The 15,807-nt window shown below is 35.5% G+C and overlaps 1 protein-coding gene across 5 annotated transcripts in view; it reads left to right on the top strand.

The window, feature by feature from the left end:
- Positions 1 to 15,807, top strand: part of DCC (DCC netrin 1 receptor) — a 1,087,181-nt gene that overhangs the window by 649,107 nt on the left and 422,267 nt on the right. For all 5 annotated transcript variants that reach the window (XM_038525972.1, XM_038525971.1, XM_038525970.1 and 2 more), the window contains one exon: positions 13,571 to 13,725. In XM_038525972.1, coding sequence (XP_038381900.1) covers positions 13,571 to 13,725 — 155 coding nt within the window. The remainder of the gene's footprint in view (positions 1 to 13,570; positions 13,726 to 15,807) is intronic.

The following is a 15,807-nucleotide window of genomic DNA, read 5'->3' as shown; positions in this document are numbered from 1 at the left end:
GTTGGGTGGCTAGGTGGAAATATATTTATGACAACATGATGCAGCTATAGATTTTTTTTTTTTTTGTCTTTGTAGGTTCATGTTCTATTTAAGGGCAAAACAGGAATGCCTTCACCACAGCAGGATTAGCATTCTTACACATTCCCTCATTCCCCACCTTCTGATTTTGGTAGTTACAATGTTGGTTTTCTCCTGTTCAGATTATAACAATTGAACTGTCTTCAGTAATCTCATTTTCATTGTGTTTGTTTTATTTCTGTATAGAGATATTGTCACTATTCATCACATTCTTCAAGATATCTAACTTTTTATTTTGATAGTATGCTTGATTGCCTGGATTTTGTTGTCAGACTTACTTTAGAAATGTTATATATATTTAAAAAAAAAACAAAGAAAGAACATGCTATATTTTCTGATTACTTTATTAATTGAGAAAGTGACTTTAGATAGAAGGGCTCATGTATAAGATTCTTGCTTAATATTGCTCTTCTGACATCGGATATTACTATATGGGCATCTGATTCCCCCTTACCTCTTATAGATTGTTTTGATTTTGATTTTTCTGTCTGGATATTCAGATAATTCTTTATCCTCCAGACTCAATAGCCCAATGAAATATGTCTCACTATTGGGAATTATGTTTTCAGTTTCTTAAGAACATGGTATAGTCTTTGATTCTGAAATTTCTGATTTATTTTTCAAGGAAAATGTCCTATTGTTTTATTTTTTAAATATATCTTCAAAAAAATATATCTTCTGTTCCATTTGTGGGCTTTCTGCCTCAGAATTCCAGTTATCTTAATATTGAATCATTTCTGCTTGTCCTCTTTCTATACAAGCTTTGTTATTTTAGCCGTTTGGCTTTTTTCATCCACATTCACTATGATTATCTCAAGTCTCCCCTATGTTGGTAGTATGAGTTTTAGTAGTTTTTAAAAAAATATATTACTTGTACTTTCTAATTTATACATTGGCTCTCTAATGATGTTGTTTTGGTCTTTGATTTATTTCTTAGGTCCGCTATCTCTCTTTCTGTTTCATTCTGTTATTTTATCATCTAGTCTTTGACCTCTAGTTATATTGAATTTATTTTCATAATAAGTGGATCCATTGTGTAAAGAGCAACTTGAGCAATTTCCTTCTGTTCCTACCCTTATATTTTCTTCTGGGTTGAGTGCTTTGTTTTCCCCTCTCCCTTCAGCAACTATCTTTCTCTCTCATTATTGTAGACTGTAGTATATTTCCATATGTCTCATATATATCTCTTATCTTGCTCATGTATGGTTGGCTCTGTCCAGATACTATTTGCTCTAATACGATAAAAGTGACTTATAGACTTATTTACCACCCTGCCTTCAACACCTTGGGCTCCACTTTGAAGGCTGGAGATTTTGAGTTTTGTGCCTTTTTTAAAGAACCAACAGGAATGGTTGGGGAATTATACAGTTGAAGCAACATACTGTGTTGGATGGCGCTGCTCCTATTCCTTTCCAGAATGGAGGTCTTGGTCTTCAGATTTCTGGTCTTTAGCTGACTGTTAGCTCAAGTGCCTTCAACTTAGGGGATCCTTGGGTGGCGCAGTGGTTTGGCGCCTGCCTTTGGCCCAGGGCGCGATCCTGGAGACCCGGGATCGAGTCCCACATCGGGCTCCCGGTGCATGGAGCCTGCTTCTCCCTCTGCCTGTGTCTCTGCCTCTCTCTCTCTCTCTCTCTCTCTCTCTCTCTGTGACTATCATAAATAAATAAAAATTAAAAAAAAAAGTGCCTTCAACTTAGTCAGCCCTATCTCCTGTATGTCTCTTCAACAGCCCTCAAGGTTCTCCTCTCTCAGAAAAGGAGAAACATAAGGCTACATCCATAGGTTTCACATTACTTGAGGTTTGGAGATACTACTGATAATTCTTACACTTCCCTCCAAACTTCAGAGCCATTTCATAATCTGCCTTTCTACTCCAAAAATGTCTGTTTTGATTTTTTTTTCAATTGACCATGCTTTCTTTTCTTTATTTGTTGTTGTTGATTTTTCTGTCCCTTTGCATATATACTGGGATGGAAGTTTATTTCACTAGGTATCGAGGGAGAAAAATTAGTTGTATGTTAGAATCCATCATTTTCTTAGTTAAATATGCTGAAATGTTCCCTCATTGAATATCTAATACTAACAAGAAACTTGAAAAACAATTTTTCTACTGTAATTTATTATAATTCTTCAAAGTACATTTGAAAATACACAGAAATAGCTCTCATGCAAGGAAGAAACATTTTTTCCAGACTTTTAGAATATCCACATCTTTTACTCTCAAATACCAAGAAGGCATGCTAGAAAACTAACTGAGGGAAAAATAATTTCAGCTCTCAAATTCCTGTCAGTATGCAATGTTAGGAATTGGATAACTTATTTTATAGATTTATTATTTCTGTCATCATACAACATACACTGCTCAACCTTTTTACATTGTTCTTTGAACATGTTTTCATTTCCTTCATAACTGAAAATGAAAACTGACAAAGAAAATTGTTTATAAATTGTATATGAGTGAGTGTATAATTTTATGTGTTTACATATCTCTATGACATTTTAAACATGAATATCCTGTGACTATATAGTTTATATAGACATTTGTAGAAACACATATATATGATATAGATGTACATATATTAAAATATTTGTTTATATATACGTATACATACATATCTTTGTATGTGTTTATACGTGAACATACAAAACTAATTGCTGGGTAGTTGCCAATATCTACCTAAGACTTGATTGATAGCACACAAATCATTCCAAAGGCATAACAATAACATCAGGAGGTGTATAGAAATAGGACCTTGAAGTAATCCTCCTATTATTTTTATCACTGGTTTGAGCCTTGCAACATCATTCTACCAATTTGGTCCAGGCTCCACAACTAAGGAGAAAAATGGAAAGCTCAGTCTGGATTTACAGAGAAGCAAACCCTGATTATGGAAAGAGCTGGAACCGAGGAAGGGTAATGGGATTATTTTGTCTGGATAAAGAAAAGTGTGAGGAGAGGTCTAAAATAGCTTCCAAGCACACACACACATATAAAAGGACTCTAAAGTAAAGGTTGATGATTTGATGCTCTTCATAGGCCAGAATTTTTAGATAGGAGGAAGAATTTTTTGGCACACTGTGTCCACAATAAAAAATACTGATGGTGTAGAAAATGAAATCAAAAGATCTAAATTTTCATTTCTATCAGGTGATGAAAAATCTATCTTTGCCAACTGCAGCAGAGTAGCTTATAGTCGATGCTTCTAATATTCTATTGCTGTTATCGTTATTAACTTTGAAGAGAAGTGTACTCTTATGTCTCAAATGTTGTTCATCATCTAGCTTTTTTATAGCTCTTACTTAGTTGCAACCCAGAAATGATTGAACGCGAGAAGATTGTCCTAGGAAGACACTCATACCTAAATAATGTTTTTTAGAACCTATCCTGTGCTTGGCCTCGAGGACTTAAATTTGGAAAGACAGTCCTCGTCCTTAGAAGCTAGTAGCTGAGTGGATTCACAACTAGATTGATGTCACAGTAGAAGGAATTGCTGTTGTTTCACCTGCTTTTTCTTGTCAATTAGTTTTTAGTGATGTTATATTTACTCCTGTGGGAAAAAGATATGTATATAATTAAATACACTACTTAGGCTTACACATATGTCAGGAATAAAGCTCGTGTATGTTCTAGCAGTTATCAAGAGAATGTAAAACCTATCTATCTCTCGTTCCCTGCTTCCCTTTCTCTCTCTCTCTCTCTGAGGAAATGATCACTGATGGACTAGATTGAAACACTTCTTTGAATGAAAATGCTAAGAATAAAAATCAATAACTTAAAAAAAAAACTTTTTTTTCCAGAAGAGTGAGAGCTTCAGTCAATATTAATAGTTAAATCTCAAGTGTGCTTTTATTTCCAATGCAAAATAAATTCTAGTCATTTCAGGCTAGAGCCGAACTTAAATTTTTTAGGAGAGCCCAGACAGGTATGTGTGAGAGACAACTTAAATAGAAAATGAAATGCAAATCTCAACACCCAGTCCTATGGGGGAGGACAGATGTGTAGGTAGGAAAGAGCAAACTAGAGAGAAATATTCAGCAGATTTCAAGTCACTTGTCACATAAGACCTGGAGAGAAGTGTTGGATTGGACAGAGATACATCACATAGCTCCTTGTTAAAAAAGGAGAAGGAGGATTATGCATTTAGAGATCAAGTTAGCTGAACAAAAGTTACATTGGCAACAAAAGTTTGTGCAAGAAAAATTGAGTTGAAACTATGAGGTAAGAGAGCAATTTCTAATCTATAAATTGAGCAGTCCGTTAGAAGAAACATTATTCTATAAAACTAGGATTTTGCTGAGGTATGTTTAATATGAAAGCCTGAATTTATAAAGACTATTTCCCCCACTAGGATGTTATCTCTAAACCTACATTCAGTGCCCAGTGTCCTCCTTTGTAGTCATCTGAAGGTGATTACATATGAAACTATGGCTCCTTTTGGTGAAATTATCTTTTTAAAAAAAAAAAAAAAAGATTTTTAATTTATTTATTCATGAGAGACACAGAGAGAGGCAGAGACACAGGCAGAGGGGGAAGCAGGTTCCCTGTGGGAAGCCTGATGCAGGACTCCATCCCAGAACCCTGGGGATCAAAAGCAGATGCTCAACCACTGAGCCACCCAGGGGCCCCCTGGTGAAATTACCTGTTTATACCAATGTGATAGTGCACTTGAAAGAACCATTTGTTTTGGGGACAGAGGTACCCAAATTTAGACTTTTAGGGCAGTCTCTTTAGATATTTGTATTCAAGAGAAGATGGAGGAGTTATGTCCACTGTTTTAACAACAAATTAACTAACCTTATAGGGCCTGAGAACTTGGAGCGAGCTGTTCTGTTCTAGGGAAACTATCTGACTTTCCACTGTACTCAGAGTGGAAATGCAGCCACTCAAGGATGATGCTATTTTTTTTCCTCCTAATAAAAGCTCACCAATCTATTTTTTTTCCCTTGATTATTTTAATCATTCACCAAAGTGATTTATATACTACCTAGTGTTAATTTAATTCACCTGCATGTCTTTAAAAATGTGTTCTCTGCAATTTCGGAGTTGTGGTAAATTATTAGAATGTATAGAATCTTCTCAAAATCAAGGTAATATCGGGTATTAGTTAATTATACATATTAGAGCAATATTTTACAATTAACTCACTTTTATTACATACTTAAATAACTGGAAAAGAACTGCTATATACGTTATCTAAGAATAAAAATACTAGAAGCCAAGTCTAAATATGAGGAAGTGATATGGACATTCCTGAAAATACTTGTGAAATATCTATTACATAAAATAAAACTCATAATACTATTTATATTGTTGTTGATGACTTTGGGGTTGAAATTACAGAAGAAATTTCATCCTACAAAATTCAAATGATAGTCATAGCATAGAAAGTCTTAGGAGAAAATCAAATAAATTTAAGGAAAAGTTTTACTCAAATTTCAGGTTTAGTTATATGAGTCTAATGATTTCAGGATAGAGGATTTTATCATCTATTTGTCATTTGTAAGCATTATAAACACTTTCAAGAACAAACTATATTTTTTTTCCATATATCTTTGGCTTTTTACTCATTTTTGGTCATTATCCCTTATCCCTTTAGCCCCCAAATTAAAATAATTCTTTATATATGTACTATAAGTACTGTAGGAGATTCTAAGAAACTAACATCTGAGGGAAATGTAAGGTAATTTATTTCTGGTCATGAATTTTTATTCTACCCAAAGAGCATATAACTAAAATCAATATCTTGCCTGAAATTGTTGCAGCACTGTACGTGTATGTTAAGCAATTCTCTGCAATGGATTAATACTATGTAAATGGCACAATTTGATAAACTTGAAGATTCAGTATTTCATTTTTTATTAGTCATTAAGAAGCTGCTACCCATCAAATAACTTAAAGTAGTGAAATCATTCCTTCCGTGAGAATGGAAGGGAGGGGGTATTGTGTAATATTTAAAGGAAATTAAAAGAGGAAGCATATGCTTCAGATCCCATCTTTAAGAGTCATACTGCAGGACGCCGGGGTGGCTCAGTGGTTGAGCATCTGCCTTCAGTTCAAGGTGTGACCCCGGGGTCCTGGGATCCAGTCCCACGTCGGGCTCCCTGCATGGAGCCTGCTTCTCCTTCTGCCTGTGTCTCTGCCTCTCTCTATCTCTCTCTCTGTCTCTCATGAATAAATAAATAAAATCTTAAAAAAAAAAAGAATCATACTGTGGTTGGTAAATAATAATATTTGTGAAAGATATCTTAAAATAACAAGTGGTATAAAAACTGGGCACAGAGAGAAAGCATTGCAAGAAGCAGGAAAATCCATTGTCAGATTCACAAAAGACAAAATGTCATGGGAAAAGGAGTATTTGAGTTTCCTCCTAGAGAATAAATAGAAGTTGTATCATCTGAGGAATGTAATTCCAGGCAAGGATCCATGGTCAGAAAAATGCTGACAAAACATACCTCCAGCCACTGATAAATCATATTCCTTCTTTCATCCCAGTTGCAGTTTGTGCTGAGAATATAGGACTCCAGAGCTGTGAAAAGTATAATGTGATTATACCTAGATCCTAAATTCCAGGCAGCAGATTCTGGTCTGTTCATCACAGAAAAAGACAAAGGGATCAAATAAAGGGAGAAAAACTGGATAAACTTCATTTGTTCACCCTCTCCCAGAAGAGTGTCAACATCAAAAATATATTAAACAATGGGTTCAATTGATGTTAGCATGGCCAAGCCTCTTCCCCTAAGTTATAAACTACTGCTAAGGTAACCATGTCAAGTGCCATAAAATCAGTGAAAATTGTACCACTGGGATTTCTAAAAGGAAAGAAAATTTTACAAGAAGAAAAATTAAGGTGACCTTTTGGAGAAAGGGATTCGTGATGGATAGTTAGGTTGTCTACACTGTAAGACAAAATGGAAAACAGTTCAGGAAGAGAAAACAGAATGGACACAGACAGAATTAGAAACGGACCGGGTACAATGGTGAAGTTGAGCCCTCAGGTGTACGTAACGGATGTGTGGGTAGGAGCAGGAAAACCGGTAGCATTGGTCATGCATTATTTAAAGCAAGATTGAAAAGCTTTTACCTGAATTCTAATCCAACCCAGGCTTATATATTTAGACCTCTTCAAGACTCTCCTAGATTCTAGATTTATTTTAATTCTTTTTGCTCAAACAGGGAAGAGCTTTTTATTTTATTTTATTATTTTTAAGACTTTTTAATTTAAATTCAGTTTGCCAACACATAACACATGAGTTTGTTCATCCCATCAAGTGCCCTCCTCAGTGCCTGTCACCCAGTTACCCCAACCCCCCGCCCACCTCCCCTTCCGCAACCCTTTGTTTGTTAACAGAGAAGAGCTTTATGTTCTTATTCATGTGGGGAATATAAATAATAGTGAAAGGGAATATAAGGGAAGGGAGAAGAAATGTGTGGGAAATATCAGAAAGGGAGACAGAACGTAAAGACTGCTAACTCTGGGAAACGAACTAGGGGTGGTAGAAGGGGAGGAGAGGGGGGGGTGGGAGTGATTGGGTGACAGGCACTGGGGGTTATTCTGTGTGTTGGTAAATTGAACACCAATAAAAAAAAAAGAAGAAAAAAAATAAAATAAAATGGGAAAAAAAAAAAAAAAGAATATTTTGGAGGGATGCCTGGATGGCTCAGTTGGTTAAACATTTGCCTTTAGCTCAGGTCATGATCCCAGAGTCCTGGGATGGAGCCTTGCGTCCCAGCTCCCTGCTCAGTGGGGAGTCTGCTTCTCCCTCTCCCTCTGCTCCACCTTGTTCTCTCTCTCTCTCTCTCAAATAAATAAATAAAATTAGAAAAAAAAAAAAAGACTATTTTGGAAAGGTATCCAAAATAACTAATATGCCTTTCTCCAAGTAGCCATGCTACACTATGCTCTTCTTTATCATTTTTCTCATCATTTATTGACATTTTGTTTTCCAGGATAATAAAATAGTATTTTGTTAGTTATGTGGTTTCCATGACATTGTCCAAACTCTTGCTCATCATCTTATATTGATATTGCTGCAGAAAAGGCAAAAATGTGTATTTTATTGCTTGAGTTCATATCAGCACCATCAGCAAAACTTTGCTGAGCTTGTGCTAAGGGTGAGGCACTTTAGGAGGCATTAAAATATAAGAAAAATCATTAGCCCTTATTCTTACCACAAAATTACTCATGACTGGTAACACTGCCCTAGTTAGGCAGTATATTTTCAGAAAGCATGAGATTAGACCCATTTCTGATGTGTGGTATTATTTCATGCTTCAACTTTCCCATGTAGGTGAGGGAAGCTATTTTTTTTCATCATGTACTGTCAGGTATTTGGTGAAAACTGGAAAACATGATATAGAAATGAAGGTATTAAGATGGCCAGGGAAGACAAGGTATCTAGTGTAATACTAGTGTATTACTGAGAGCCTAAGGAATAAGAGAAAATCACAGGATACAGATCATGACTCACATATATATTTGCAAATAAAAAAAAATTATTGAGGCTATAATTATTTTATAATTATAAAATTATAATTATAATGACATATTTACATCAAATTATCCCCTAACTAATGAGAAGTAACTATTTTATTATTTTATTTTATTTTATTTTATTTTATTATTTTTTTTTAAAGTAATCTCTACACCCAGTGTGGGGCTTAAACTCACAACCCCCTAGATCAAGAGTTGCACACTCCACCAGCTGACCCAGCCAGGTGCCACAGAAGTCACTGTAACTTAATCGACTAAACAGAAGGTTTTGAGGATTTACTGTGATCAGTTTTGGTTTATTTAGGTCCATTGAGAGGTAATAAACAGGAAGATAATTTCTACCCCTCAACTTGAGGAAATATGATTAATTTACTCAAAACTATTTGAAAATGGTCATGGTTTAAATTCAGTTGTTTGTTTTTAAGAAATCTTACTATGTGAAACACACATTTTGGACATTGAGAGTACAAAAGGCTAAGTCAAATTGGAGAATCACACACACCCATATATATTTACATATTTATGCATATATTTATACGTACATTGTATACACTTATATATAATAATTTGTTTTGGGCAATATACTCAGATATATCTTTCTATTTATTGTTTTTCTTTAACATACAGTTGTGCACTGACATCCATTGTCCTCAGTTTTTATCTCTAGGTTATAGATGGGGGCAGTAACTGAAGCTCTTGCATGAGTGCAATGGCCGGGATTTAAGCCCAGACAATCTGGCTTTATCATGTGGGTTCCTGAAACTTCACGTTTCTTTGTTCTTCTTCCGGATAGATTTGGTATTCTTTTCCCTTCTTTTTTTCTTCTTCTGTACTCCTAAGCCTTTTCATTTCTGTTCTACCTTTCTGCCCACCCCTACTCTGCAGATAGATGTTATATATAGTGTACACATACACACACACACACACACGCGTGTATTGAAAGATTTTTTGAAATGTGTTAATCTATATTGAACCAATATTGTAGAAAAAAAGTCTCAAAACTTTAAAAAACCTGCTGGTGGTATGTGTCCTTTCCTTTTCTGAAAGCGACTTTCCAAGTCAGATGAGAATAGTTTGAAGGATGATGTTGCTTAACAATATATTTCCTGAAATGGACAGTTCCCAAAACGTACATTTATAAATAGCTATCGATATCACTAAGGCATCTATCAATCAATAAATAGGCACACTTCTCTCTCACACACATATACATGCATATATGTGTACATATATGCATATCTCTGTATGTTTGTATGTATTTTCTTCCAGAGCCCATAATACAGTGAATATTGCAATAAAATGAGTCAAATGAATCTTTTGGTTTCCCACTGCATATAAAATCACGTTTACACTATCCTGTAGTTTATTAAGTGTACAATAGCATTAAGTCTAAAAAACGATATATTACATAATTTAATTTTAAAATATTTTATTGCTAAAAAATGCTAACCATCACCTGAGCTTTCAGTGAGTCCTAGTCTTTTCGCGGGTGTCGGGTGTTGCTTCAGGGCTGATGGCTGCTGACTGATGAGGGTGATGGCTGCTGAAGGCTAGTGTGGCAGTTTCTCAAATAAGACAACAACGAAATTTGCCACAACAATTGATTCTTCCCTTCATGAATGATTTCTGTGATGATATTTGATAGCATTTTGCCCAGGATAAAACGTCTTCCAAAAGTGGAGTCAATCCTCTCAGATCCTGAGGCTACTTTACCAACTAAGTTTATGTAATACTTCAAATCTTTTGTTGTCATTTCAACAACCTTCACAGCATCTTCACCAGAAGTAGTTTCCATCTCCAGAAACTACTTTCTTTGCTCATCCATAAGAAGCAACTCCTCTTCTGTTCAAATGTTATCAAGAATTTGCAGCAGTTCAGTCACATCTTTAGTCACCACTTCTGATTCTAGTTCTCTGCAGATGTGGTGGAAATAACGAGAGAACTAGACCAGCACTTCTAATTTCCTTCAAGAACTTTTCACTTGCGTTCACAACTTGGCTGTTTGGCACAAGACTCTCCGGCTATCTCAGCTTCCAACATGCCTTCCCCACTAAGCTTAATCACTTGTAGCTACTGATTTAAAGAGAGAGACATGTGTGACTCTTCTTTGCATATGAACATTTAAGGAGCTTTATAGGGTTATTAAGTAGCCTAATTTCAATATTGTTGGGTCTTGGGGGAAAAGGAGGCCCAAGAAGGAGAGACAGGGGAATGATGGTTTGTGGAACAGTCAGAACACATACAACATTCATTTATTAAGTTTGCCATCAAATATGCATGTTGTTTGTGGTGTCCCAAAATAATTACAAATTAACATCAGAGATCACTGATCACCATGACAAATATAATAGTAATAGTAATAATAATAATAATAATAATAATGATAAGATTCAAAATATTGCAAGAATTACAAAAATTGAAGTGAAGTGAATGCTGTTGGAAAAATAGTGCCAAGGGATATCTGCCTGGCTCAGTTAGTTAACATATGACTCTGATTTTGAACTGAGTCATGATCTCAGGGTCCTGGGATCAAACCCCACATCAGGTTCCATGCTCAGCAGAGTCAACTCGAGATTCTCTCTCTTCCTCGGTCCCCCACACTCTTATTCTCTCTCTCTCTCAAATGGATAGATAAATCTTAAAAAAAAAAAAAAAAATGGTGCCACTAGGCTTCCTTGATGCTGAATTGCTGACTAAACCTTTAATTTAAAAAAAAAATCCAGTATCTGTGATGCACAAGAAAATGAAATCTCAATTAAATGTGAAATAAAATGAAGTATAACTGGATATATGTGTGTATATATGTAAATGTTTATGTATATTCACATACTATGCACATGTTTCTGTATATTTACATGCATATATATGTGAATTTTAGTTTCAACTCCAAAAATGAATTTCAAATTCCACTGATGGATATCAGTCAAAATTTGAAAACTCTGCGATGGGCCTAAATGATATTATGAATTCTGATGAAAGTGAATACTAAGAATGGGTAGACTGTGGCCGTTTTCATGGCCTCAGCATAGAAGATCTTAAAGGAGGAAGAGGAATAGACAACGTGGTGTTATATTTTTAATAGCTCTAATTACTTATCTCTATAAGGCTTCAGGAATGTTAACGAGTTATTCTTCTACTTGAATTTTTAAGTGGCAAAAGAGACAATTATTATAAAGCAGTTCAGAACGTAGGCAGGGGAGTCAGCCTGTCTGGCTCCAAACTCTATCCATTGTATGATTTGGAGAAAGTCACTCAACTCCTTGCACCTCAGCGTCTTTGTAAAATGGGAATCAGAGAGTCTCAGAGAGGTGTGGTGAATATAATAAATATAAAGTGCTTAGACTAATAAATTATACATGGTCAGCTCTCTATAAATATTGGGTGTTTTCTAGTAAACATGCACTTGATCAAAATCTCTAATAAAATCAGGAACAGAATCAAGCAGATAACTAATGTATTTGCTCAGAGGCATTTGAAAAATATAGCTGATGCCATTTAGTTCCTTGTCAGTGAATTTGGTTCAGGAATAAAAACAATCTCTTACTAATATTATCAATTATAGATAAATAATTTCAGCTCTATATACAATGGGGTCATGTTCTCTTTAGAAAAGCTCTCTGACATGTTTTTTTCATGTGTTTAGTTTGTGAATATTAATGCATGCCGGCTGAGTCAGATAAATTGATTTGCCCATGTGAAAGTTTGAAGAATTTTTAAGTTGTTTTATAGTAAAGGTCCAAATACTTAATTAAAAATCAGGAAAATAGAGAGAGGGAGAGAGGAAGAAGAGAAAGACAGAGAGATTAAGATTTCCAGAATCCAGGAGAGAGAGATTAAGATTTCCATGATCTTCGGTAGAAAAACTGGGAACTTTCCACTGGCTCTTCTATTTTTCTAGACTATTCATCAGTGTTTGCAAGTTAATTGGAAGTCGGGGTGGTTGGAGAGAGCAAAATACGGTATTAAACCAAATGAGCAAAAATTACCACTCCTTACTCACTGAATAGCAACAGCAATGACCAAAAAAAAAAAAAAAAAAAAAAAATGCAATCTAACTTTAAAAATGAAAAAAAAATGACTTTAAAGATGACTACTAAAAATGCATGTCCATGTCCTACCTGAAAACGAGATAAAGGTTGCTACTTCACTGTGAATTTAACCTGGGTCTCAGGCAACATGAATATTCAAATCTGACATCATTTTAAGATTCCCAGTGGAAGCAAATGAACATTTCTTTTTAAAATTTCCCTCTCCCAGGCAGGGTTTGGAGGGACCAAGCCTGGGAGATTCATTAGCAAAGGTGTGTTATTTATTTTATTTGTAATTTTCTTTCAATTACAAATTTCCATCATAGAGTAACTAGCATTATGGCAATTAAGACATTAAATTAAATTAGTATATCACGTATCATGCTGGGGAAATAATAATGCAGCGTAGTAAAGCACCACAATAGATAATTGCTAAGACAATAGGAATGTGTCCGCAGTAAAGACGATGGTCATTTTTTGTGCCAATCGCCATAGCCAGTTTCAGCAGGGAATGAGTCCATCACATTAACTGAATCCCTATGAAATTCTAGAATTATAGAGACACTGAGCTTTTTGGTCTTGCATTCTGGGTTGTCTCAGAATTATCAGCTTCCCTTTATTTACTTTATCAGCATAGTTTCCATAGCTTCATGCGCTGTTCAGTATCCTTTATGTAAGTCAATTGGACAAATACTCAGGTATTCAGAATGTTTACTAGATGTAATATTTTTTTTTTCCCAAAAGCTTTCTTTTTCTTTCCTGAGGCAAAACACCACTAACTACAACTGTGTGACTGTGTTTGGGAGGGGGAAGTTGTGTTCTACGGTCGTTCCTGTATAATAAACTAAGGGTTTCAGGGTATTATTGAATTACAAATATTCTCTCTCCCTGCCCAGTGTTTCTAACTGGGCAAAGATCTTAGCATGCAGGTTCACATTCCCACCCACTCACTTTTGTTTTCTGTCTTTGCAGTTCCGCCATGGTTTTTAAATCACCCTTCCAACCTGTATGCCTATGAAAGCATGGATATTGAGTTTGAATGTTCAGTCTCTGGAAAGCCTGTACCCACTGTGAATTGGATGAAGAATGGAGATGTGGTCATTCCTAGTGATTATTTTCAGATAGTGGTAATTATCTGTTTTTTGGTTTTTTGTTTTTTGTTTTTTTCATATTAGATTTACAATCCCATTCATTGTTTACTCTGTTTTCAGTTGCTTTTCTTTCCTGGGAAGAAGGTTCCTGTTGGGAATTTTTATGATGCGTTAAGAAAATTGTTCCAATACAGCAAATGATTTTCTGGACTCACAATTTTTGAGCTGAAAAAGAGTGATTAAACAGCCCATCCCTCTTGCTTTACAGACAGGGTTTTAAACAAACACATCACGAAAAGAACAGAGGGCTTAAGACTATCTTTCCAAGTATCCTCATGGTGGTTCTTGGGAGAACAGAGTTTAGGACCTAGTTTTAGACTCAATGAAGCCAGCAATCCCTTACTTCTTGGACTTTCATTACCTGTTATAACAAAGTTTCAACAAGATATGCCACTATGATCATGGGAGTCTTACTTTTGTAATACAGACAAGTGCTCTTTGCTACCCTCCCAGATAGGACAGCTGATGCTACTTGAGCAGTAGGAAAGGATGTGGTGACAGTGACAAGTGGTTGTGGCAGGGTAGGAAGCCACGGAGACCCAGGTTGACGTGGCATTGTGCTTTTGAACTTTGGAAAGAACTGAAGCTAAGCATAATGGTTTCTATAGTTTCTCTAAGTTCTAATGCACTCTATGCCCTGTGGGGGATAATAGGGATAATGGTATCTTATATTCACCAAGTTGTTTTCCTGGTATTCAGTGAGCGCTCAATGCCTATCACTACTATCATTGCTTTTGCTGTTACCAGCAGAATTCTTTGCTCATTTAAAAATGCTCTGAAAACTCTCCTTTAGATGCAGGTTAGCATCAGAGTTTCCAAATTCAAGGATATGAATATATGAGAAATATGAAAATCACTTTCCAAATATCAAATTAACTTAGTAGCTAAAGGAGGAGGATTTCAGTCCACTTCTCTTATGTTTGAGATGCACACATGGCCTGTCAGAGAAGAGTGTCCAAGCCAAGTCTTCTGGCAGAAGGGGAGTAGAACACAGGTACCCTGCCGGTCCAGGCACATGCTCACCTTCACCTTGCACCGGCTCTCATTGGTGGATCCACCTCTTTGTAGCTGGATCAGTTGACTTTCAGAAAGTTTCATAAGCTCTTTGTGCATGCATGTTGTCATACCGTAAGAGATTTTAAGGAATGCATCCATAAAGCATATCTTTATTACTTTTATCACCACTTAGCATTTTTTACTTAGAGTTGCATTTGTTTAATTGGTTGGGAATAGAGTAAAAAAGAGAGAAAAAAAAAAAAAAGGTAACTTTTCAATGCCACGCCAATCCATTAGCTCCTTTAAGTGCAATGCTATTTCTACTACCAGTGAATTAAAAATGACCTGCCGTGGGGCAACTTGAAATGTGTTGTGTCCGCCTAGAATATATGCTACTTGCATATAAAGGAAATTGTTGAGTGCCCTTAAGGACAAATGATAAAATAAAACATTTATTTTTTTCTGCAGTTTGAATAATCTTTCTCCCAGAATGACTCATTACAGCTAACCTATTTAAATGTTTCTTTTCTTAAGGTGAAAAGAAAATGTACAGTATGAGCCCTGTTCACATTAAATTGTGCTTAAAAATATTTCCCCAGTAGCTCCAGAAATCTGAGAGCCATTGTCTGTCACAGTGACATTCAGCACAAATAGTAACTTATATGAGAATTGTTAATTAGAAGTTAGTCAGCTTTATCTAAGAATTTTACATCAGCAGAGAATTGACTACAAGACACTAAAAACAATTAAGAATTCCCCATGAGGTAATATTTATCTCTTAATGACTTTAGGGGAAGTGATTTAACACGTCTCACTTACTGAACTAATTCTTACACTAATATTGAAGAAAAACTGAGTCGGTATAATTAAATGCTATCTCCAGATCATTTTATCATCCATCCTTGAAAAAGATGGTGGCTCAATTTATATAAAACAGGAATTAACATCGCTGTGCTTAATTTATGGATTACTGAAGGTAAAGCATTTTGGCCATGTAACAAGAATGACATGGTATAAAATATCCACCATACCACAGCTCCAAATCCCCAAAAAGGTACGTGT

Source organism: Canis lupus, chromosome 1 (assembly GCF_011100685.1).
Source record: "Canis lupus familiaris isolate Mischka breed German Shepherd chromosome 1, alternate assembly UU_Cfam_GSD_1.0, whole genome shotgun sequence".
In the NCBI taxonomy this organism is placed as follows: domain Eukaryota; kingdom Metazoa; phylum Chordata; class Mammalia; order Carnivora; family Canidae; genus Canis; species Canis lupus.
The sequence above is the reverse complement of the archived record's forward strand: the minus strand, read 5'-3'. Positions and strand labels throughout refer to the sequence as shown.